Source organism: Rhinoderma darwinii, chromosome 5 (genome assembly GCF_050947455.1).
Source record: "Rhinoderma darwinii isolate aRhiDar2 chromosome 5, aRhiDar2.hap1, whole genome shotgun sequence".
In the NCBI taxonomy this organism is placed as follows: Eukaryota; Metazoa; Chordata; class Amphibia; order Anura; family Rhinodermatidae; genus Rhinoderma; species Rhinoderma darwinii.
This window is the reverse complement of record NC_134691.1, coordinates 235115417-235140036: the sequence shown is the minus strand read 5'-3', so window position 1 is coordinate 235140036 and position 24620 is coordinate 235115417. Positions and strand designations below refer to the sequence as shown.

Sequence of the window (24620 nt, the reverse complement as noted above, 5' to 3'; positions counted from 1 at the left end):
CTGCTTAAGTTCGAAGCCTTGTAACATCCTAGAAAAATAAAAGGACATTCAAATAACGAAGCCAACTTAAAAGTAGACATATTGGAAATGTTAACTAGTAACTATTTTATGTGGTATTACAAACTGTCTTCCAAGCAGATACATTTAAATTTATAAAAATTCTATATTGTTCCAAATGCTCTAAATTTTGTTGTTTTTCTGCAAACACTGAATGCATCGACCACATTTTACCACTAACTTAAAGTACTATGTGTCACAAGAAAATCTCAGAAAAGCATTTTAAAGTTATTACTACATAAAAGGACATGTACGTTTTGAAAAAAAAATGGGCTTAGCCTACAAGGCCAAAACGGTTTGTCTCCAAGAGGTTAAGCATCCGTGACGGTCTACGTTTAACATATATGTCAGGAGCTTTTCCCAGCGTATAAGCTTTGGCCTACAACGTGATGTAATTGGGGCCTTCGATCGCATCAATGGAAACAACAAGCAGTGAGTGATAAATGTCAACCAAACTACAACACCTGCCACTGCAGAAGGAAGAAAACATCTGTCTAAAATTAGGCTATGTTCACAGCTGTGTCTGTGTAAGAAGCAGAACAAGGGAACCTACGCAAAGGTTCAGTTGCACAACGGACACCACCGGCGGCCGACGGAAACCTTTAAAGTTAAGTGGGTTCAGTCAGCTTTTCGTCGGGGTGTTAGTGATTTTATCATAAATAGCGCAACATGCTGCGCTATTGTTTCCATTAATCCTTGCTGGATCTGCCATGTGAACAGGGCTTAAAGGCTCTGTTCACACTTGTGCTATTTTGACAGTTGAGAAGCAACAGAAACCTGACAAACCGCATACTGCACTATTCTAACCAGTAAAAATAAAACGTATATTACATCAATGGAACAAAAAAAAAAAAAGACCGAGAAGCCATGACGCCACTGTGAAAATAGCACTACTTTGAAATTATGACCTTTGGTTTAGACTTGCATGTATCCTTTTTGCAACGGAAATAGGCGTTACGGATTCAAATAAAAATAAATCTTTAAAAAAATAAATAAAAACTAACCAGGTGTACTTTCAGCAAATTTTGCCTCATCGTACCTTACTGCTTGAATTTGCATTGGTTGGGAGCGCTGCATTTTCTGTCTCAGTGGCATGGACGGAAGGGTGTCGGTTCCTGAGTTTGAAAGTGGGCTTCGGTCAAGCTGACCATTTTTTAGAAGTGGCACAGATTCAGTCACTTTGCTGCATGTAGAGTATAAACTATCCAGCGAAGAATTCATATCATTAACCAGAGCCTCTAGGTCCACATCATCATCTGGAAACGGAAAGGAAATAAAAGCTAACCCATTGAATGCATTCTTTAAAAACACAGTACTTACAGCAGAAACTAAAATGACAGGGCAAAACATTTAGTAATAAAGAAAGCACACCAGTAAATTTCACCTAACTCAAACTGCAGATTTACTTTTAATTACATCTGTCACGGGGATTTACTTCAAGGGCTAAGTAAATTTTTGTAGCCCAAATTATTATTTTTTTTTTAATAAATGTTTTGACTATAAGCAACTGTTCGTTTTATTTGTTAATTTTTAGATAAAGGTTTTAGGTCTTCTGTATACATAGAAGCTGTATCTTGCAGTCAAATCAGATTCCAGAAAGCTGGTCCTACGTGTCTGAAACGCAGGATCCAGCTAATAATGATCACATCTAAGTTGATGAACCTAGATGTGATTGTTAGCCGTATCCTGCTTGTCAGACACGCAGGACCAGCTTTCCGCCGAGCCATCAGTTCAGCTGACCTGTCGGAATCCAGTTTGATGGTAATGCACAGCTTTTATGTATACAGAATACATAAAAGGTTTATCTCCAAAAAAGGAAAAAAACATTTAATAAAAAAATAATATATCTATAAAATTTGCTTATAGTCAAATAAAACATTGAATTGTTTAAAAAAATAAAAATGGGCTAACAAAAAGTGTAGATAGCCTTTAAATGAAGCTTTCAAACTACAAAACTATGTAAAAAAAAAACAAAAAAAAAACAGACCACTAAATTAGGATATGCTCACATTATTGCATGGACATTTGTGTATGCACACACCAAAGGTAAATGTGCATTTTATTTGTAAACTGCTTTTATAGTAAATGACTAATCAAAATATATTTTTATATCTATTTGCTGCAAACCACTAAGATGCGGCGATCGCTTTCAATCGCTGCATCTAAGGGGTTAATGGCAGGGATCGGAGCCAACGCCGGTTCTTGCCATTACAGCAGGATGTGCGCTGTCACACACCGCCACCACTGACGATGCTGGCTCAGCTTCTGAGCCGGAAGCGGAGCAGGCGCCATCCTGCCATCGGTACCGGAAGCCATTTAGGTCCCATCTCCGAGCAGTGCATAAACCCCTCAGATGCTGCGATCTCTATTAAGCGCAGCATCTGAGGGGTTAATTGGCCTGATAGGAGGCCAGCTCCGGTCCTATTTATAGCACTATGTCCGCTGTAACATATAGCAGACACCCAGCGGAGATGGTTGCGGGCTCAGTTCCTGAGACGTATACATACCGCGACGTATCAGTACTGCGCTTTGCAGGAACCCCTGACCGACAGCGCTGTATATATACGGCGGAAGTCGGGAAGGGGTTAGAGAGATATTTTTATTATAATAATTTATCACATATCCCCAGGATAGGTTATAAACGTATGATCGGTGGGGGTCCTAACACTGGGACCCCCACTGATCCCGAGAACATGGGTCCAGAGTGCTTTACATGAATGGAGCGGGACTGCGCATGCTCAGCCACTGCTCCATTCACTTTCTATGGGGCTACAGGAGCTAGCGCTCGGCCATCTCTCCCAGCCCCATAGTAATTTAAAGTAGCAGTGGCTGAGTATATGCAGCCCCACCCTCCTGTATAGGTGATAAATCATAAGGTTCATATAAAGTATTCCACATTTTTTCCATCTTCAAACATTTACAATTGCATAAGCGTGGACAAAAGTAGTATAGTTTTGCTATTGTACAAAAGATAGCATTGCTAAAAGTAAATTAAAAATCTTATTTTATCATCTTTATACAAATAAGGCCAAGATCGTTAAAAAAGGTTGAAAGTCATGGAAATGGACACAAGAAAAGCTTTTAGCTTGCTGAAATTCTCAGACAACTTGCATCCCTCTCCCACATCTCTACTGTAGAAAATGTAAATATGTACACCTTTGAAGCAGATTTTTTTGGGGGTTTTAATAAATCAGTGTTTTAAGTGATTTCCAACAACTTTCCAATTGAAATATAAAAAACTAAATAAATCAAATTAACGTTAAGATCTTTAATACATAGTACAGCCGGACAGATCTTAAAAGGGGTTTTCCAGCCACTAAAAATGGATGGCCTATCCTCGGGATAGGCCATCAATAGCAGATGGATCGATGTCAGTCTCCCGGGACCTCCCCGATCAGCTGTTTTGAAGGGGCAGCAGCACTTGTACGAGCTCTGCTTCCCCTTCATTTCTTCTTGCTCAGTGTGAATCTGAAACACATTTAGCGGCGATTCACAGGTATTGCAGCCTCCTCCCATTCACTTAAATTAAGATTTCCAAGGACAAAGTCACAGGATGATCTAGAGATGTAAGGCATGTGTCCCACTTCTGCAGAAACGGATACTGGAATGCGCTCAAATGATTTTTGTGCCAACACTACAGCGTATGCATGAAGTCCTTAGATTCAAAACGGTTATCGCTTCCCTTAAGTTATTCTCAATTGGCAGATTTGCAGCAAATTTATGTGCCTGAAAAATCTATTCTATACATCTGATCGGAGTCTATTTTAAAGCATGTGGCTACATTATTGCAAGCCCTATTCAGATAAATGCGTCAGTCGTCGAAATTCCTTTATTCTATGGGTCGGTACGATTACGGCGATACCACATATGTAGAGGTTTTTTTATGTTTTACGACTTTTACACAATAAAAACACTTTTGAACTAAAATTATTTGTTTTTGCATCGTTGCTTTCCAAGAGCCATAACTTTATTTTTCCATCAATGTAGTAATTTTTTGGGCTCATTTTCTGCGGGACGAGACGTAGTTTTTTTTTACGGTGTTCACCTTGCGGTTTAAATTACGTATTAACTTTATTAATGGAGTCATTATGTTCGCGGCGATACCATATATGTGTACTTTTTTTTTTACACTTTTACGGAAAAAAAATAGATTTTTTACTGTAATTTTTATTATTAATCTTTATTTCACATTTATTATTTATTTCACTAGTCCCACTAGGGGACTTTACTGTGCGATCTTCAGATCGCTGCTATAATGCTTTGGTATACTTCGTATACCAGAGATTTATTGCCTGTCAGTGTAAATCTGACAGGCAATGTGTTAGGACGTGCCTCCGGCACGCCCTAACAGGCATATGTCCAGGGCAGACCTGGGGGCTTTTATAAAGCCCCCGGCTGCCATGACACCCCTTCGGAGACCCGCGATTGCATTTGCGGGCCGCCGATGGGTAACAGAGGGAGCTCACTCCCTCTGTAAACAAAGTTAAATGCCGAGGTCGCTATTGACGGCGGCATTTAACGGGTTAAACGGCCGCGACCTAAGTAAACTTCGATCGCGGGCGTTGGAGCAGGAGCTCAGCTGTCAGACAGCAGAGCCCCGGCTCCAGCCTGCACGGGAGACCCGTGCAGGACTTAGACTAGGCTCATGTGAAAAGGCGTCAGCCTAGCCTAAGGCCCCTTAGTGACTCACGTGAAAAGGCGTATTGTTGGTCACTAAGGGGTTAACTGCCGAAAGCAGCGGCGATGGTCCGCTGACCGGCAAGACTGATGTGACAGCTGTCTAGGACAGCTGTCAGCGCGGGCTTGTCACGATGTGTTTACACAGTGACCGTTTGAAATACTGACGAAAATTAACGTCATGATGCGCGATCTAGCAGCCGACCAGGACGTTCATTTTCGTCATCGGTCGGGAAAGGGTTAATTGAAGTTTGTTTATTGTCTGTTTTTTTTCCACTTTGTTTTGAGTATGGTCCAAGGCTAGGAGTATATTTATAAAAAAAAAACGACAAGTTCTTCAGTGGTCTGCGCGTACGAAGTCACGGGCACAGCTAACATACATATTTTGTAATAGATCCAGATAGGAGAGTAGGATTCTTCAGTGTGCAGTGTATAGAAGACATTATAGCAGTTAGACTTTAAATAGTCATAATGGCCAGAAACCGTGTTATTTCTCATGTACATGCGACAGCTTATTCTGAAAATTCACCTGAAAGGTTAGGTATGATTTTCAGTTAGGCCGGATTCACAGGAGCGTGTGCGCGCGCAAAAAATGCGGCGTTTTGCGCACGCAAAAGGCACTTGACCGCTGCGTGTGTCAGCCCCGTATGATGTGCGACTGCGTGCTTTTCGCGCAGCCATCATTATGACACTCCGTTTGGATGTTTGTAAACAGAACGCTGTTTTTCCCATTGAAATCAATGGGCAGATGTTTGGAGGAGTTCTGCTGCGGATTTTTCGGCCGAAAATAAGCCGTGTGAACATAACCTAAATCATAAAATAACCTTTCACCACATTTTAAAGCTAAGGAACATCGTAAGCCTGTTATCTACTACAAATTCTTAATCACCCAATACCCGTGCATAACTATATAAAACTTATGTAATTATTATTAAAAGTGCATCAATTAATTTCCTAAAGTACAGAAATGTGCAAAATCATGAAGTATAATTACCCCCCCCCCCAATACCAGATGTCTAAATGTCCCGATTAAAAATCCCCTCTCCACCAAGCAGTGACGGATTGCCCCCAAAAAGTCATTCCCATAGGGTTCTCAGATTTCTCTTTAAAACGTGCAGACACACATCTTGTCATTAAGAATATTCTTACAATGTTTCAATTTGTTCTGTGCGCCCGACATTAGTCCACAAGGGCATTTCAGTGCGTATATCACGTATAGAATTGAAACAATTACATTTTGTAGCTTTTTTTCCCCCTTACCCATGAGGAACAAATTCTTCTATACCTTCATTGTTTTTTATTTGATCTGATCTCCTTATATGCTTTGCCTCTACCACAGTTAAAATATCCTTTCATACCCATTAATTTTTTTCTTTCATGTTTGGAAACCTTGTAATTATCTTTTATATTAGGTCCCCGGCAAAACATCGTTCTTAGCAGTTCAGGAAAAGTATTTCCAATTTCGTTTTTGTTTTCTTACCATGTACCTACCAGTTTTTCTCCACAAAACGTATTATATAATATAGAAGCTTCCTTTTAATAACTACTGATAAATGGCGGAGATAATCTGTTTTTCCTACCTTATTCTTCTCATCTGGTACCTCTACCCTTTTCTTATGAAAGGATTTCTCAATAAAGGTACTATAAATAGTTCCAATCTATAAACCGCTTTGAGCTTTTCTGACGGTTCAATTAAAATCATCCAATTCTGCACAGTTTCCTTTGATTCTTTTAAAATGGGCCCTAAGGACCCTATAAAATCCTTATGCGTGCACATTTAGAATACTAAGCAGCCACCCCCCTCATAAGTGGTAGGTGTGTGAGGGGCTGCTCATCAATATTTTACACCTGTACGAGTTCCCATCATAGAACGTTAGGGCAGATTTACTATTGGCGTTGCACCAGAATTCTGGTCTAAGTTGCACATTCTTATAGGCAGATATAATTCTGGACAAATTTATCAACAAGGGTGGCTAAGTAGAAAATGAGCTTGGCTTAATTTTGGTGCAAAAAAACATGAGTAAAAAAAGCCAACCAAGAGGGGATATAAAAAAAATAGACAAATGTCAAAAGGTGTGTCAAATTTATCATACAGCATAAGCCACTGTGATAAATTTGCCACATCTAGTCTAATTTTATGCGGTCTGAATTTAAGACCATATTAGTAAATCTGCCAATTTGTGGCTTGTCTGCATCCGGCTAGGAACTAAATGTTTTAGCCTGCCCTTGTATCAGTAAGTACGGCTTTTTTCAGTGATGGGTTATAAATGTCTTCCCATTTTCTGTGATTTGCTTTTGATTTTAGTATAGCAACTCGAGTGACAACGAAGACCTGTGATAGTTGATATTTTGGCTAAAATACACAACTCAATACCTCATGTTTACCATGCAGAAAATGATAGAGTCTGGCCTTTTAATGTTGGGGGGAGAATGGGATGTTAGTACTGTGTAAGGTGTACTAAAAGGGTGCTGGGTGTCTCATATGCCAGGTTAAGCTATCTGCTCTGCTAGAGTACGATGAAACAGATTAATAGGCGTGTGCCTCTTAATAAATGTGACGCATCTTCCCATTAGCTGTGTGGCGCAGCAACCGCAGCATCCATTTCCACTGGAAATAAAACAAAAAATAATCTCTCCCCTCAGCTGAGCAGCATCAGGGCCGTCCATGCGATGCAGCACTCATTGGCATCAGTGCTGCCACACACTGAGCGAGCCTGGGGGGACCCGGAGGTGAAAAGAGGAGCAGTGAGCATATTTTTATTTTTTTTATTATTTTTTTGATTATACATAGGGGGTTGGGGGGGATGTACTGGGTCCAGTACAAGCATTTACCTTGCTATGCCCCACAGAGTGAAATCTATGAAAAAAAAAGCAGCAGCCTCTCTGCACAGGATAGGGCTTTCTAAGGTGCAACCACCATTTTGTACAGATTTTCTCTGGAAGCACCAACTCTGCCCTGCATACCTCTGCTAGCCTCGGCAAGAGCTGAGGTACTATTGCAGCTGGCTTGCTGATGACACTTATTACACCACGATCTCCCTGCTAATTCTGCTAGATGGGGTATACCCGCAATGGCCCCTCCACACAATCCAAGATTACCGACAAAATGTGCCGGTAATCCTATGGCCCTGCATCTGAGTCCCGTACCTCGTGACCTTCTGAAACTTCCACCTCTCCTGAGGACTATGCTAGGCGTTACATAGTTCGTAGGGTTGAAAAAAAAACAAAAAAAAAAAAACGACATGTCCATTAAGTTCAACCAAGGGATGGGAAAAGGGAAGGGAAAAATTTCTACACATAGGAGCTAATATTTTTTTCGTTCTAGGAAATGATCTAAGCATTTTTTAAAGCCATCTACTATCCCTGCTGTGACCAGCTCCTGCGGTAGGCTATTCCGTAGATTCACAATTCTCACAGTAAAGGGGGCTTGTCGCCTTTGCAGATTGAACCTTTTTTTCCCAGTGTCCCCTTTTTTTTTGAGGGGGTTCTACATGGGACAGGTTTTCACCATATATTTGTATGTGCCATTCATATGTCTATATAAGTTAATAATGTCCCCTCCCCCCTTAATCCCTTTTAAAGGCTAAATAGGTTTAATTCTTTTAATCTTTCCTCATAACTTAGATTCTAAATGCCCCTTATTAGCTTCATTGCTTTTTGTATTTTTTTCCAACTCCAGGGTATCCGATGAACTGGAGCCCAGAACTGAATATTCTAGATGAGGCCGCACTAACGCTTTGTAAAGTGGTATTATTATATCCCTGTCCCGAGAGTTCATGCCTCTTAATACACGACAATATCTTGCTGGCCTTAGATGCAGCTGATTGACATTGCATGCTGTTATTTAGTCTATGATCTACAAGTACACCCAGATCCTTCTCAACAAGTGACTCCCCCAGTGCAGCTCCCCCTAGGACATATGATGCATTCAGGTTGTTGGTACCCAGATGCAGAACTTTACATTTATCTACATTAAACCTCATTTGCCAAGTGGATGCCCAAACACTGTGTGTCCAAATCAGCTTGCAATTTACGAACATCTTCCATAGACTGAACGATACTACATAGCTTGGTGTTATATGCAAAAATAGAAATAGTGCCATTAGTCCCATCCTCTAGATCATTAATAAAGTTAAATAATAGTGGCCCCAGCACTGAACTCTGGGGTACACCACTTACAACCGGGGACCACAACTCTGGATACGGTCCTTGAGCCAATTCTCAATCTAATTACAAACTATACTTTCTAAACCTATAGCCCTTAATTTACCCATTAGACGTCTATGTGGGACGGTGTCAAATGCCTTTGCAAAGTCCAAAAACACTATATCCACAGCGGCCCCTTTGTCTAGGCTTCTGCTCACCTCTTCATAAAAACAAAATCCTGTTGGTTTGACAACTTTTGTCCTTCGTAAAACCATGCTGGCTGTCACTTATACTATTTTTTGTCACAATATCCAGTATATAGTCCCGCAAACATTTTCCCCACGATTGATAAGCTAACTGGTCTATAATTACCCGGGGAAGAACTAGAGCCCTTTTTGAAAATAGGCACCACATTTGCCCTGCGCCAGTCCCTTGGCACTATACCAGTCAGTAGAGAATCTCTGAATATTATGAAGTGGGGGACAGAAATAACTGAACTAAGCTCTTTAAGAACTCTAGGGTGTAACCCATCTGATCCCGGGGCCTTGTGCACATTTATTTTAACTTAGCTTGGACCATACCCACATTCAGCCAATTCAGTATATCAATTGATGTATCAGCAGCACAGGCACCGGCTACATCAGCTGCTCTTTCTTCTGTTGTATATACAGAGCTGAAGAACCCATTTAGTAACTGTGTTCTCTTGATCCCCTGTGACCATCTCCCCATTACCACTAATTAGGGGATTTACATGTTCAGACCTTGGCTTTTTTGCATTTACATACTTGATGAATTTTTGGGGATTTGTTTTACTATCCTTGGCCACCTGCCTTTCGCTTTGTATTTTTGCTGAGGTTATTAAAGTGGCTTTGCAATTAAAAAAAACACTGCCGTTATCTACATTACAGCAACTATCACATTATGTAGGAGATAGGGCACTTATAATGTGGTGACAGAACCTCTATAAGCACTTTATAATTTGCAAAGGCTACAGCTGTACCCTCAGATTTGTATTTTTCAAATGCCCCTTTTTTTTTTACCATTATTTGACATTAGTTCTTCCCAGTCTATGCCCTGAATTGCAGCCCTCATCCTGGGGAAATGGGCCTTCTTAAAATGAAAGAGTTTTTGACCTCCCAGTCTGTGTTTAGTTACATTTTACCTATACTGTAAAAAACAATATTATGATCACGGTTACTGAGGTTTTCACAAACATTGACATTCCCAACAAGTTCAGCATTATTCGAAATTACCAGATCCAAGAGCGTCACCTCAAGTCAGGTCTTCCACAAACTGGCCCATAACATTTTCCTGCAACGGTTTGAGAAAATTTCTCCCCGTCGCAGTTGAAGCCAATTAATATCCCGGTAATTAATATCTCCCATTATCACCTCAGTACCCCCCCCCCCCCTGTGCTGCCCGCTCCATCTGTTTATATAGCTGACCCTTCCATCTCCTCTGTTATATTGGGGGGTCTATAGATTACACCAAAAGTAATTTTTTCAGTGTTTACCTCCCTTTCTAATTCCACCGAAAAGGTTTCAATCTCCTCACAAACTTCCCCAACTATTGTCTTTCACACTCGCCTTCATAATCACTTCTCACATACAGACATACACCACCGCATTTCCTATTTGTCCGGTCTTTTCGAAATAGTGTAAAACCCTGTAGATTTAAAGCCTAGTCACGTGTAGAGTCTAGCCATGTTTCAGCAACACCTACTATATCTATATGTTCCTCCCGTACAAAGGCCTCAAGCTCTCCCATTTTGCTTGATAGACTACTGGCAATTGTGAACATACACCTTAATTTGCCCTTCAGATTGCCAGAAATGTGATTTGACATTATTTGGGAATTTTTATTTTCATTGCGGTTTTGTAACAAAAGGATCTCCTTATGTTGTCTAGTCACCTCCCCAGTGTCTTTCTCCACCCACCAATATAGTATAACCCCTCACTAACCTAACTACCCCTTTATTTTCTACATTGTCCTCAAGGCTATTACGGAGTCTTGTACAGTTCAAACTTGATGACATGGGGAACTGTTTATGGCAAAGCAACATCCACTATCAGTCTGCATGAGGGTGTTTAAAAGCCAGAGTCTGCTCGACGTTTGGAGAAACTGCCTTTCCTCCTATGTTATGTGGAACGTGCACATCGTATCTCGATCAGAACTCCTCCTCCTGGGGCGCCTCCGCATACATTCATGGTCAAGTTTCCCAACTTCAAGGACAAAATTACTGGAGCCCGCAAGGAAGCAGGGGCCTTTGAAACATGCTTATCAAGATGTAAGAGTCTTCACGGATTACTCGAAGTACAAAAACAAAGGCGACGAATTACAGAGGCCAAGAAATGTTTGAGGGAGAAACATTATTTATTCTACGGTATACCCCGCCAAACTCAGGCTGGTGAACAATGGCTCTGCGATATTCCTGGACAAGCCGGAAGACGTCTCTGCCTGGTTAGGACATCATGGGATATAATCCCTCTGCTTCTGTTGTATCGTATCTTCCTGGGCTGCAATGTACTATGACTGGGAAGTCTGTCACACACTAAAACTGAGGGGTGTTCATGTCTCCAAGTTTTTCTAAGGATTGTAATTTTCTTTATTCATGTTTTCAGCTAAATATAGTACCGGAGAGCTATGTCGTGTATTATATTCTGATGCAATTGACATGTCTTCCATTCTATATTTTTATTTGAGCCTACTCTTCGGATTTGATAAATTTATGGTGTACCTAGGGGAAGTGTGTCGCCCCCTTCATATAACTATCTTTCAGTTCTGTTTTTACCTTTTATTGCAATTGGAAATTAAACCTTTCAAGTTGGGGGGGGGGGGGGATAGATATGGCTTGTTTCAGCCTTCCATGCTTATTTGATCGCTTATATGTTGTTCATACACATGTGGATTAGTGGCTTCACCTCTAGGAGCACTGGAATTTGTAGCCATTATTATGGGCCTTGTTTATTTATTCTCTTTATGTGTATGTACTCCTTTAGGAGTATGCTATAGCTTTTGTTTCACTGAGACGTTACGGTACCTTAAAGAGGCTCTGTTACAACATTATAAGTGCCCTATCTCCTACATAAGGAGATGTGCGCTATAATGTAGGTGACAGCAGTGTTTTTTTTATTTAGAAAAACTATGTATTTTTACCACGTTATGAGCGATTTTAGCTTTATGCTAATTAGTTTTTTAATGCCCAACTGGACGTGTTTTTACTTTAGACCAACTGGGCGTTGTAAAGAGGAGTGTATGACGCTGACCAATCAGCGTCATACACTTCTCTTCATTCATGATTAGCTGTACTCACAGCACAGTGTTGCGAGATCACATCTTGCGAGATCACGCTGTGCTGTCACTTACTCCCACATGAACTTTACCAAAATGTTTTGAGAGGGAATAGACATCACCTCCAGCCAGGAAGCTATGTCTATTCACGCTCCCGACACTTCGGTAAACTTTGTGTGGGACTTACTCGTGATCTCACTGTGAATGACAGCACAGCGTGATCTCATGAGATCACGCTGTGTGTGCAGTGAAAGAAGCTGGGCTGGAACGGTGAGAAGTGTATGACGCTGATTGGTCAGCGTCATACACTTTTTTTGAAAACGCCCAGTTGGTAAAAAGTTAAAAAACGCCCAGTTGTCTATTAAGAAACTAATTAGCATACATCTAAAATTTCTCATAACTTGCTCAAAACAGTGGTTTTTATTTGGAAAAACAATAAATTATCTACATTACAGCGCCGATCAGATTATGTAAGAGATAGGGCACTTACAAGGCTTCGAGGCTCTGTCACCAGATTAGAACATCCTAGAAAAATAAAATGATGTTCCAAAAATCATGCCAACATAAAGTAGATATGGGATATGTGAACTAGTAACTATTTTTTTTTTCTTTATCAAGATTTTTATTTTGCCGAAAAGATTACAGCATATAAACATTGTACAACATTGCCAAAAAATTGTGCACGCAATATAAAATACATATTTTTACAGTATATGAACAGTATATAAAATGCATGAACATCAATGGGAGGTAACCTCCCAGCCATCAAAAAGTGCGTATGAATCAAAATATAGTGGTACTAACTGTACCATGTTCACATCCAGATAGTGCAATAAACATGGGGACCAGGCCCCAGCGAAATAAGAGTTGGTACGTATAAGAGCCATAAAGATATTATAACACCAACACAAGACACCAGACAACAAAGGGAAACACAAACAGACATAGCGCATGGAGTAAGATCACAGAAGTTGCTCAGAACCTTCCATCCAGCCAGAGAGGTAGATCAGTACCACCCCGGAATCCAGACCAACTAGTAACTATTTTGTGTGGTATTACTAATCTGTCCACAAGCAGATACAAACTTAGAAAAATGCTAAGTTTTGCAATTTTTTTCCAAAGTGGTGTTTTTCACAAATAAGCAATGAATTTATCCAACAAAATTTAACCCCTGACAAAGTACAATTTTTTACGGGAAAACAATCTCCGAATCGCTTGGCTAGGTGAAAGCATTCCAAATTTATTACCATATAAAGTGAGATCAGATTTTAAAAACGGGGCTCTCATTTAGTCCAAAATCGGCTGTGACAGGAAGGGGTTAAAAATCCCACTGACATTATTCCAATGGGATTAATTGCATCTGTTATGTATGTCGTCCATTTTTTTTTTACATAGATAAAAGTGCGGAGTACAGGACTTTATTTTCGGTTAAAAAGAAAGGATGTTTAACGGGTGGGCGATTTTTATCATAGTGTATCAACGTAAACCAGATACAAATGCATAGTAATCCATTTGCATCCGTTATTTTGATACCATCCATTAAAAAATAGATATTAAAATGAATAGGGCAATACAAATGTGAACATAGCCTAAAATACACACGTTAAGCAAAGACTAAATCTAAGCCAAGATAATGTCGAACATTACGTTTGTTTGACTGAACACGCAAAGTGACATCGCCTCTCCATGCAAAAGATTGAAAAGAAGATCTCCTTTATTTTGAAAGTCACTTTTGTAACAATTCGTGTTTTGTTCCACTGTAGATAGCCTGTGAATTTACTGAAAAAAGAAATAGGCTGGCACTAAACCAAGTGTGAGAAGTTAGACAGCACGGGGGAAACCTCTTATTTATGCAGTCTTTTAAAACCTCTGAATTAGTAATGTTTCAATGAAACCAGTCTCACTTCATAAGCAGTGGTTTACACATCCCCTCTGCACTAAAGGTAAATTTAAACGAAGTATTCATTTACCTTGCACCACAAAGGGACCTGTGTCTGCTTGGCATGCATAAACATAGCATTAGAGTGCTGTACATGAATGTGCAGAAACAGACTAGGCAAAGTTACCAGCCAGTAAAGTCAATATACTCATTCCTTGTTTTAAAGCCCTACACATTTAACCACTTAGGGGCGTGTCTTTAATATGGCAATGTGAGGATGCACACTCCGTGCTCCGGGCCCGACCACAGAGAAAACTGGGGCAGAACTGTCAAAGTTTATCGCAGTCTTTCGGTGGCGCTCTGTGCATACTCAGAGGCATAGCTAGGTTCTCCAGCACCCGGGGCAAAGATTCAGTTTGGTGCCCCCCCCCCCCAAACCTCTTTCCCGACATCTCCTTCCCCCTCACCGTGTTTGTTTTCTCTACTAATCAATGACGTGTAATTTCTTTTCCACATTTCTTTTTATGTAACTCGAGGATAAAAACATTTGCACATTTTACAAGCAATATAGTTCTATACACACCAGAACCAAGCTCAGTACATAAATACAGCCCCGGAACCAAGCTCCGTACATATATACAGCACCAGAACCAAGCTCAGTACATAAATACAAAACCAGCACAAATACAGCTCAATTTAGTGCAACCCCTGATGTATAGTTTTGCACTAAATTGTTTCCAGCTCCCAGCATGATGAACAATGGTAAGGATATGCTGGGAGATGCTGTTTCACAAAAAATAAATCATATCATAATCATACCACCATCATCTCGCTGCAGATCATACAGTGACTACAGTGCCGATTAGAGGCAGAATGAACATTTACATTAAAGGGGTTGTCCGAGATAAATTTTTATTTTAAATTTAAACACACAATGCACACATTAACTAATGAATAATATACTTACCTGTGCAATCTTGCTTCTGTTCTCCGTTCTGGCAGCTCTTTTCTTTGGATCACATGTCTTCTGACGTCACGTTTTCTTCCTCCTCCACTGTCGTGTCGTATCCCGATCACATGGTCTCGCCCCAGCGAGACCTCGGATGGGATACGACACGTCACTGGAGACGTGTCGTTTCTGCGGGTGCCCGCCCAGCCTATGCAGCTTTTCACTGTGAGCGCGCCTATGCGTGTTCACAGTGAAAAAATTTCGGGTCTCCGGCTGTCAGAGACTGCCGGGGACCCTGAGGAGAGGAAAGAAAGAAGCAGCTTTCGCTGCTTCTGTCTTCTCCGATGTCTTTTTACACAGCGTTCAATGAACGCTGTGTATAGGAATAGAGACAGCAGCAGCGGCGCTGTCTCTATTGCTCCCGATGATCATGTGACTGGTCACATGATCACCGGGTACCGTTAGTGGCAGACTGCTGCTGGGTCTAATCAGACCCAGCACAGCCCTATTAGTGACAATCGTCACTATGAGAGGGCTGATTTCCCCTGTAACTGGGGCTGCTGTGCAGCTCCAGTTACAGTGGAAAAGATGGTGTAAAAAAAAAAGAAAAAAAATATATAATGTTCCCCAAAGGTCTTTTTTGACCTTTGAGGGACAGACCATAATAAAAAAATAGTAACGTAAAGTGCAAAAAAAATGAAATAATAAATACACGTAAAATACCCCCCAAAAAAATACCGTTCCCCCTGTCAATCATTGTTGTAACGCTAGCGCTGACCCAATTACCCTAATATAGACATGTAATATATAAAAATTTACGGTAGACAATGATGATCACAAATAAAAGGTCTATTTTAGGGTAAAGCTATGTTATTACCAAAAAAAAAATAGCTGAAACGTAAAAAAGCTTATTTTTTTACTATTATTTTCAAACTTTATGAATGAAAATTGTAAAATGGCAAAAAAGGTGTGTATAAAAACGATAAAAAAATAAACCTCCATTGTCTACGGAAAAAACGTCGCAAAAATAACGTCGTTAGCCCAACAAATAAAAAAGCTATAGCCATTTAACGAACACGTGCTAAAAATGGCTAAACGGTGCCCCGTCCTGAACTAGATAAGATCTTCTGGGGTCCTGTATCTAAGCCTACATTGTTAGGCTTAGATACAGGGTCTAACAAACAGTGTCACACATGGAGCCTGTATCTAAGCCTAACACAATGTAGGCCTAGATACAGGACCCCAGATGACATTCTTTTTATTCCTGTATAAGGGTATGTTCACACGGCCTATTTAGGGACGTAATTCGGGCGTATTAACACCCGAATTACGTCCGAAATTACGGCTTGAAAGCGTTGGCAAACATCTGCCCACTGAAAGCAATGGGCTGACGTTTGTCTGTTCACACGAGGCGTATATTTACGCGTCGCTGTCAAAAGACGGCGCGTAAATAGACGCCCGCGCCAAAGTAGTGTCATGTCACTTCTTCAGACGTAAATGGAGCCGTTTTCCATGGACTACATGGAAAACCAGCTCCAGTTACGTCCGTAATGGACGCGGCGTTCAAGCGCCTGCACATGCCGTTACGGCTGAAATGACGGGGCTGTTTTCTCCTGAAAACAGCCCCGTAATTTCGGCAGTTACGGACGCTGCCGTGTGAACATACCCTAAGATTAGTGTTTTGGGGCCCTGTATCTAAGCCTAACATGTGGTATTCTTAGATACATGGCCCATGTGTGACACGGTCTGCTTGGGTAATGTTACTAAGGCTACCTTGTGGTAGGCTTAGATACATGGTTTAACAGTATCACACATGAGCAGTGTATCTAAGCATCCCTCTTTTTTTTTTTGGCTTAGTTATGTGTTTTTTACAGGTTGGGTCCTTGGTACTACATCAAGTTCAAGGACTACTTCAATGACACCTTTTTTATTTTTAATAAAATTGTTAACCAGTGTTATGTGTGTTATTTCATTACAATATTTTTTCTATGTCCTTCTCATTTATTTAAAAATGTATTATTAGTTCATTATTAATGGCCACTGTCTAACAGCGTCCATTAGTAAGGCTTCATGCACACTAGCGTGTGTATTTTCCGCGCGTGAAAAAGTTGCGTCAATCCCATCCGTGTGTTTGCGCTAGGGCGGAGTTAACACGAACGTGCTATACGTCCGTGCAACCCACGTGGTATTCACGCGGGTCGCACGGACCTATGCAAGTCTAGGTGGCAGTGCAGACAGTCCGTGAATTTTACGCAGCGTGAGTCCGCTGCGTAAACTCGCGACATGTTCTATATTTCTGCGTTTTTCGAGCATCACGCACCCATTGAAGTCAATAGGTGCGTGAAAATCAGGCGCATCCCATGGAAGCACTTCCGTGGGACGAGCGTGATTCGCGCAACAGCAGTAAAATAATGAATGTAAACAGAAAAGCACCACGTGCTACAAACATCCAGAGTGTCATAATGATGGCGGCTGCGCGAAAACCGCAGCCGCGCATCCGTATGAACATGACACGGAGCTGTCAAGTGCATTTTGCGCACGCAAAACGCCACCGTATTTGTGTGCGCAAAACGCACACGCTCTTGTAAATCCGCCCTTATGCAGTGTGCTTTTCGATTGTCATGTGTTATTCACGCACTCACAAAGCCAGCCCATTTTTATCTTCTTTTTTACAACAAATTGCTGTGTAAATCACGCACCAAACACGTGTGTGCTGTTTGTGGTTTTCACGCACGCATTGACTTCAATGTGAGTGTAGGTGCATGATAACGCACCAATAGAGGACATGCAGTATGTTTCACGCAGCGGACTCTCGCTGCGTGAAAAGTCACACATGTGTCAACGGCCCTATTGAAATAAATGGGTCGCGTGTGTTGTGCGTTTTTTCAAAGCACAGCACACAGACTTGATTCACGCTAGTGTAAATCTCACATAAGGCCCCATTCACACCACGTCGAAACCACGCACAGCACACGCGACCCATTTATTTCAATGGGGCCGTTTTCACGCAGCGAGAGTCCGCTGCGTGAAACATACTGCATGTCCTCTATTGGTGCGTTATCATGCACCTACACTCACATTGAAGTCAATGCGTGCGTGAAAACCACAAACAGCATACACGTGTTTGGTGCGTGATTTATCCTGCAATTTGTTGTAACAAGCATTAAAACCGAGCATTAAAACTGCCTTGCGGGAAAAAGAAGCAACATGCTCCATCTTCGGGCGTTTACGCCTCTGACCTCCCATTGACTTCAATGGGAGGCAGAGAAAGCATATTTTGCGTTGTTTTATGCCCGCGGCGCTCAATTGCCGCGGGCGAAAAACGCCACGGAAAACGACGCAAAAAACGCAGCAAAAAAAGCCACAAACAACGCCGCAAAAAACCAACGCAAAAAACAACGCCGAAAAGGCTACGATAAATTCCGCGAAAAAAGCCCCAAACAAAGAGGCAAAGAACGCCACGAAAAACGACAGGGAAAACTACACGAAAAACGCAGAAAAAAAAAACGCAAAAAAAAGACGCGAAAAACGACGCAAAAAAGGCTACGATAAACGCCACGGAAAACGCTGCGAAAAACATAGTGGAAAAAGACGCGAAAAACGCCGCAGAGGCAAAGAACGCAGCGAAAATCAACTGGGAAAATGCCACGAAAGACGCAACGAAAAACGCAGCAAAAATAGGCGCAAACAACGACGCAAAAAAAGAAATGATAAACGACGTGAAAAAGGCTACGATAAACGCAATGGAAAACACAGCAAAAAACAATCGCAAAAAAAGACGCAAACAAACAAGCAAAAAACGCCAAGATAAACTAAGCGAAAAACGCCCGAACAAAGCGGCAAACAAATACGCAAACAGCGCACAAAAAACTCTGGGAAAAACGACGCAAAAATCAACGTGCAGGGAGAGGTAAATCTGCCGCAAACTTCAAGACGGAATTTTGAGGCAGATATTCCTCTTGCAAAAAAACTCTGTGTGAACATAGACTTAGTGGACAGAGACATGAGATAGAAGAGGGTGGACGAGGGTTAGGGTGGACGAGGGTTAGGGTGGACGAGGGCTAGGGTGGACGAGGGCTAGGGTGGACGAGGGTTAGGGTGGACGAGGGTTAGGGTGGACGAGGGTTAGGGTGGACGAGGGTTAGGGTAGACACGAAGAGGTTTATAGACCTGAAAAGAGAAAGAAAACATAAATGTGAAAAACAATGGGGGGGGGAGAACATTTGCTCACCATCCTTCAAGAATGTCAGCAAGGAGACAAGTCCAGTGAAGGAGGTCAGCGGGGAGGAGCAAGGACAGCTCACATGAACTAATGGAAGGTACGTGCACGCTCATTGCAACCTGCAATGAGCGTGCACGGAAAAAAAGTTTCATCACAAGGAAAGATCAACAAACCAGAGCTGAACTGCATGGAAACAAGTGGTGCTAAATTCAAAGAAGAAATGTGCTAAGTAGAATTTTTTTAAAAAATAATGCTTTATTTAGGTCGTCTGTATAAGGGGTAATGTATGACACAGTTTTTGAAAAAATGTTGGTATCTCGGACAACCCCTTTAAGTGACTCACCAGTGACGTCTCAGATTCTAGTTCTTTTTCTCCATCAGGTCCAGACCTCTATGAGGACTTCTCCCGGTCACAGCCCATTTTTGCAGTTTGCTGCTCAGATGTCTTCAGCTGCTCACTTTTCCAACATTTCTACACCTATAAATAAAGATAAAGTTCTCATTATACCACACACTACGCCCCTAAATATAATGGCACCATACACTGCACCTCTAATTATAATAGCACCATACCCTGTTTCCCACACACACACACACACACTGTGCCCCCTGTAGTTAGTGCCTGCCATAGAGACCCCTGTAGATAGTGCCCCCTAAAGATAGTGCCCCCATATAGCCCACCACTGTATATAGTGTCCCACAAATCGCTCCCCCTATAGTGCTCCACAGACAGCCCACCCCTGTATATAGCCCCCTGTAGATATAGCCCACCCCTGTATATAGCCCCCCTGTAGATATAGCCCAGCCCTGTATATAGACCCCTGTAGATATAGCCCACCCCTGTATATAGTGCTCCATAGATAGCCCACCCCAGTATAAAGCACCCCTGTAGATAAAGCCCCCCCTGTAGATAAAGCCGCACTTTTTTTATTACAATAAAATAAACTGTTCAAACTCACCTTAATCCCGCTCCCATGCCGACCGGCAGCAATGGAGACCTGCTCTCTTCCGTGCAGGTCTCCTGGGGGGTTGAACGAAGAGAGTCTATGAAAGGCGCCGATTGGCTGGGCAGAATGACTTTCCCTGTCAGTCAGCGCCTTTCAGCGACTGAAGCGCGATAACGCATCACTCGTACAAAAGAGCTGAATGGCCGGGCACGGAACGTACCCGGCCATTCATTGCTTCTAATTGTACCTGTGTCCTATAGTCACAGGTACAATTATAGTGCAGGAGGAGGTGGCGCTGGCGCACCCCTCTAAGTTGCGCCCGGGGCACATGCCCGCCTGCCCCCCCTAGCTACGCCCCTGGCATACTCCATTGGCAGATTCCTCCATTCCAAATCAGACCAACCACTTTAACTGCATTCTCCTGTTCCGATGGCTGCACCCACACTAGGCCGTGATCAAGACCCGCTGGCTTATTTGGTACCTTCGGCTCCTGGCAGGACCCCTTGGACGCCACATGACTGCGGTCGCTCACCACCGCTGGACAGATCGAATTCCGTGGCGAATGATTGAGGCCTCGTTCCGAGCGAACACTTGGCCCCGCCAGAATGCATCCCTAGGGGGATTTTCCTTAGCCCCCGATCATGGCGCCCATTTCCCAGGGCGACACAGCAGGACGCTGACCTCTCAGCTTTGAGGTGCTGGGCTACAATGGCGGCGCCATCTTTACCTGCCACCTCTCATATACCACCTCCGGAGGACCTGTTCCTGCTGAGTCAGGGGACTCCTGCCATCCTCCGAGGCATCACCTCCTCGCCCCAAAATAGGGGCGACCAGCAAACAGTTCTACCCTCTCTACCACCCTCCATGGACCACATGCTGACTGAACTGGGAAATGGTGCAGGGTTTGCCCACGCGGTCGGATCATGAGTCGCAACTAACAAGCAGAAAAGCATGACAAGGTCATACAGGCAGTAAACTACAAAGTCCACTATCTGAATGGGTCTCTACATTGGAACAAAGCGCTTTGATTTCTACAGATGTATCTGTACTCAGACCGTGGAAACTCATGCTAACCAAATACGGGACTTTTCCTTGCACCATGATGTAGAAAATAGGGGTAGACTATTTGAGATTCCACCAGTCCCTGTACCTGATTGGACTGCACCTACTCCATCTCATTCCCGGAGGTGACCAGTTCCCAGATCCTGCTAGTCTGATCCACCCCTCCCCAACGGATGGCCTTGGCAGAGGCCGCACGCCTACTAGGCATTCCCCATAGAGTGACTTTCTGGACTGGGAGTTGTGATCTAGTGGTTTCTCCTTTCCGGATCTCTGTCAAGTGATGACGAACTATAGCTGTGTGACACTTGTTTATGCAAACTGTCTCATTGTTTTGTGTGATTTACTATTTTGAGGTCCTGTCACCTGTGGTATCAGTAGTACTAGTCTGTGGTGCACCTGGGATCTTGAAATGAAAGCTTTAGGCTGGGATCCCACGTATATTAAATGCTGCAGAATTTATGCAACTGAATTCTGTGCGGAAAGTCTGCAGAATTAACAGTAGCAGCAAAGGTAATGAGATTTAGAAAAACTCATGCCCACGCTGAGGAAAAAAACACAGAAAAAGACATGCGGGATGTGTTTTGCAGTGCGACTCAAACTGCATGTCAATTTAAGATGCGGGTTCTCTGTGGAGATGCTGCATGTTTGGTAAATAGACTTCAATGGGAGCACATATTCTGCGACCGGTTTTGTTGCAGTTTTTACAGCGTTTATACAGCGTAAAGCCGTAAAAACTGCTGTAAAAATCCGCAGGTGGACAAACTTTGCTATAATCAATGTTTAACACTAAAGTCGCAGTTAAAACCGCTGCGGAAAAAAACACAGCTTTATGCTCTGTAAAAACGCACTATTTAGTGCAGATTTCAGTGACTGATTTATCTGAGATTTTTTAGATTTCGCTGCAGATTTTGTGTTGCAGAAAATCCACAGCATATCCTGTGTGTGGGAACATGCCCTTAGAGCTGGGCTCTTAACTGAAGTGAGTCGGTCACTCACTCCTAGATTTGGCTGCCCCCCTGGGATTCTAGCCTAGTTCCTTTCAGTGCATCTAGTTTTTTTTTTATCCCTTTGGGTGCTTCTGGTGTATTGGGCCGACTTGTGTGACAGTCTATCTTACCTAGACTGCTTACCTTTGCCATACAAGTTCTGGCCTGAGGGAAGACCTTTCCTCAGTTATACCTGTTGGCATGTTTATGAGACACCCTCCTTGGTTGTACCAACGTCCTTAAACCCAGTTAGTCCCTGATCATCTCTAGCATTATGCGGTAGACCATGCCTTACTTGAGTGCCCATGCTAGCTGTTTGATCTTCTCGTAATACCACCCCTGCTTCTTGTAGCATAGACTAGGCCCTTCCCATACTGGATTCTCTGCATAACAAACAGGGGTTTTCTCTTTTTATATGTATTGCCGTTAATTCATTGGACTGGAGTACATGTGTTCTTGCATTGTAGTACTTCTACGTTTCTCTATTAGGGTATAGTGTTTGTGTGTTCTGTGGGGAGTTTGTTCCACTTCCCCTTAGGGAGACCCAGACCACAACAGTATTGGGAGTTTTAGGCTCCACTTGGTTTAGGTTCAGACCTTGGTAAGGTGCTGCTGTGAAGCGCTTTGTCTCTCTTCCCCGCTCAGGGAACTTTTCTGCACTCTCAGCCCTACCTTTCCCTTCCTCCCCTCCCACTTTTTTTTTCACCATGTCTAATATTACCATGGTTCCCTGGGAACATCTGGAGACTCGCATTGATGGTGCAGGTAGATATCTCTGAATGTTAAGCTAGCCAACGTCCTGACTACACTGGCCTCTGTCTTAATTCTTCTTCAGATCACCTTTTTGGAAAGGGCCCTGACAGTTGGAGGATTTTCTGGAAGGCAGCCTATTACTGGGCAGTGACAAACTTTCCCCTTGAGCCCCATTTAGATTCCACGTGGGGACACTTTACTTTGTCTAGGTCTGCCCATAATAGTCTTCGCCAGATTTTCCACGAATATGAGCTTGTAGATGGAGGCTTCTTTTTCCATCGACGAAAGACTAATTTTTTCCACACCACATGATTCGTATTCCAGGCTATTATTTCTCAGTCATGCGCAATTGTCCTACCTCATGGCAGCAACTATAGAATACATTACCTTTTCCGATCATGCGCTTATCATGCCAACTCGCTCATTCCCTACAGATCACATGGCACTGGCGATTCAAAGACTTTTACAAGACCCTACAGTTCTGGCAGAAGTAAATCGAGACCTACAGGAATATTTTGCTACTAATGTTGCTCCAGACAGTAACTATGTATGGGAGGCTCATAATTGTGTTATATGGGGATGCTTCATTAGAATTGGTTCAAGGCGGAAAAAAACAACATCTTATTTTACCAGTTTGTTGTCCCGCATTCACACCCTAGAACAGACTCATGAGGCCATCGCTGGATGGATGGTGTCACGAGGGCTGAGCTGGGGCAGTTACGTGTACAGGTGCGTTCACTTTGCCTCAAGCCTAGGGCTAAACTGACTAAATGTAGGCGCCACTTTTGTGACTTTAGCAATAAACCGGGCAGGACTCTCGCAAAAGGTGCTTATAAAATCACGAGATCGCACATACATCCCTCATATTTCCTCACCCCAAATTCACTGCTTGCATCTTCCACATAACACAATGGAAGCTTTTCGTCCCCAATACCAGTCTCTTTATAATATCCCCCAACCCTGATTAGCAACTGATTAGAGGACTCACCGGTAGAGGGTTGACGTTGAGTCGCATACCTCAGGATGAAATTTACTCACTTGAGGCTTCTATCATACTGGAGGAACTAGCAGACACTAAAAATTTCCTTGACAGGCAAGTCGTCGGGACCTGACTGTTTGCCTCTGGTATACTATAAGACGTTTTCAATTCTGTTCTCATTTTCTGAACGCCTATAACTTGCAGAACGACACGTTCAGAAGATGCGATTCGAGCTCATATTATGGTGCTGAAAAAGGGAAGGATTCTGCCTTGTCAAAATTATCGCCCCATCTCGTTAAACGCCGATCTTAAGCTATTCTCTAAAATCCTTGATTATAGGCTTACTCCCTTGCTTCAACACATTATCCAGAGACACCAAGTGGGCTTTATGCCCCTGCTGGAAGCTCGTGACAACACTACGAGAGCCATCAACCTAATTTACCAAGCGGCTGCCTCAGCTCCGCCCTGGTTTCAGCTTTCTAATGACGTGGACAAAGTATTTGACAGGGTCAAGTGGGATTTTAGGTTTGCGACTGCAGCACATTGGTTTAGGTACCAATATGATGCAATAAATATGGAGTCTTTATTCTTCCCCTTCGGCTAGGGTTAAAGAGGCTCTGTCACCACATTATAAGTGCCCTATCTCCTACATAAGGAGATCGGCACTATAAT

At 42.5% G+C, this 24620-nt stretch overlaps 1 protein-coding gene across 3 annotated transcripts in view; it reads right to left on the bottom strand.

Annotated features, from left to right (window-relative positions):
• Positions 1–24620, bottom strand: part of GRB10 (growth factor receptor bound protein 10) — a 439832-nt gene that overhangs the window by 213786 nt on the left and 201426 nt on the right. For all 3 annotated transcript variants that reach the window (XM_075826992.1, XM_075826993.1, XM_075826991.1), the window contains exon 4: positions 1097–1313. In XM_075826992.1, coding sequence (XP_075683107.1) covers positions 1097–1313 — 217 coding nt within the window. The remainder of the gene's footprint in view (positions 1–1096; positions 1314–24620) is intronic.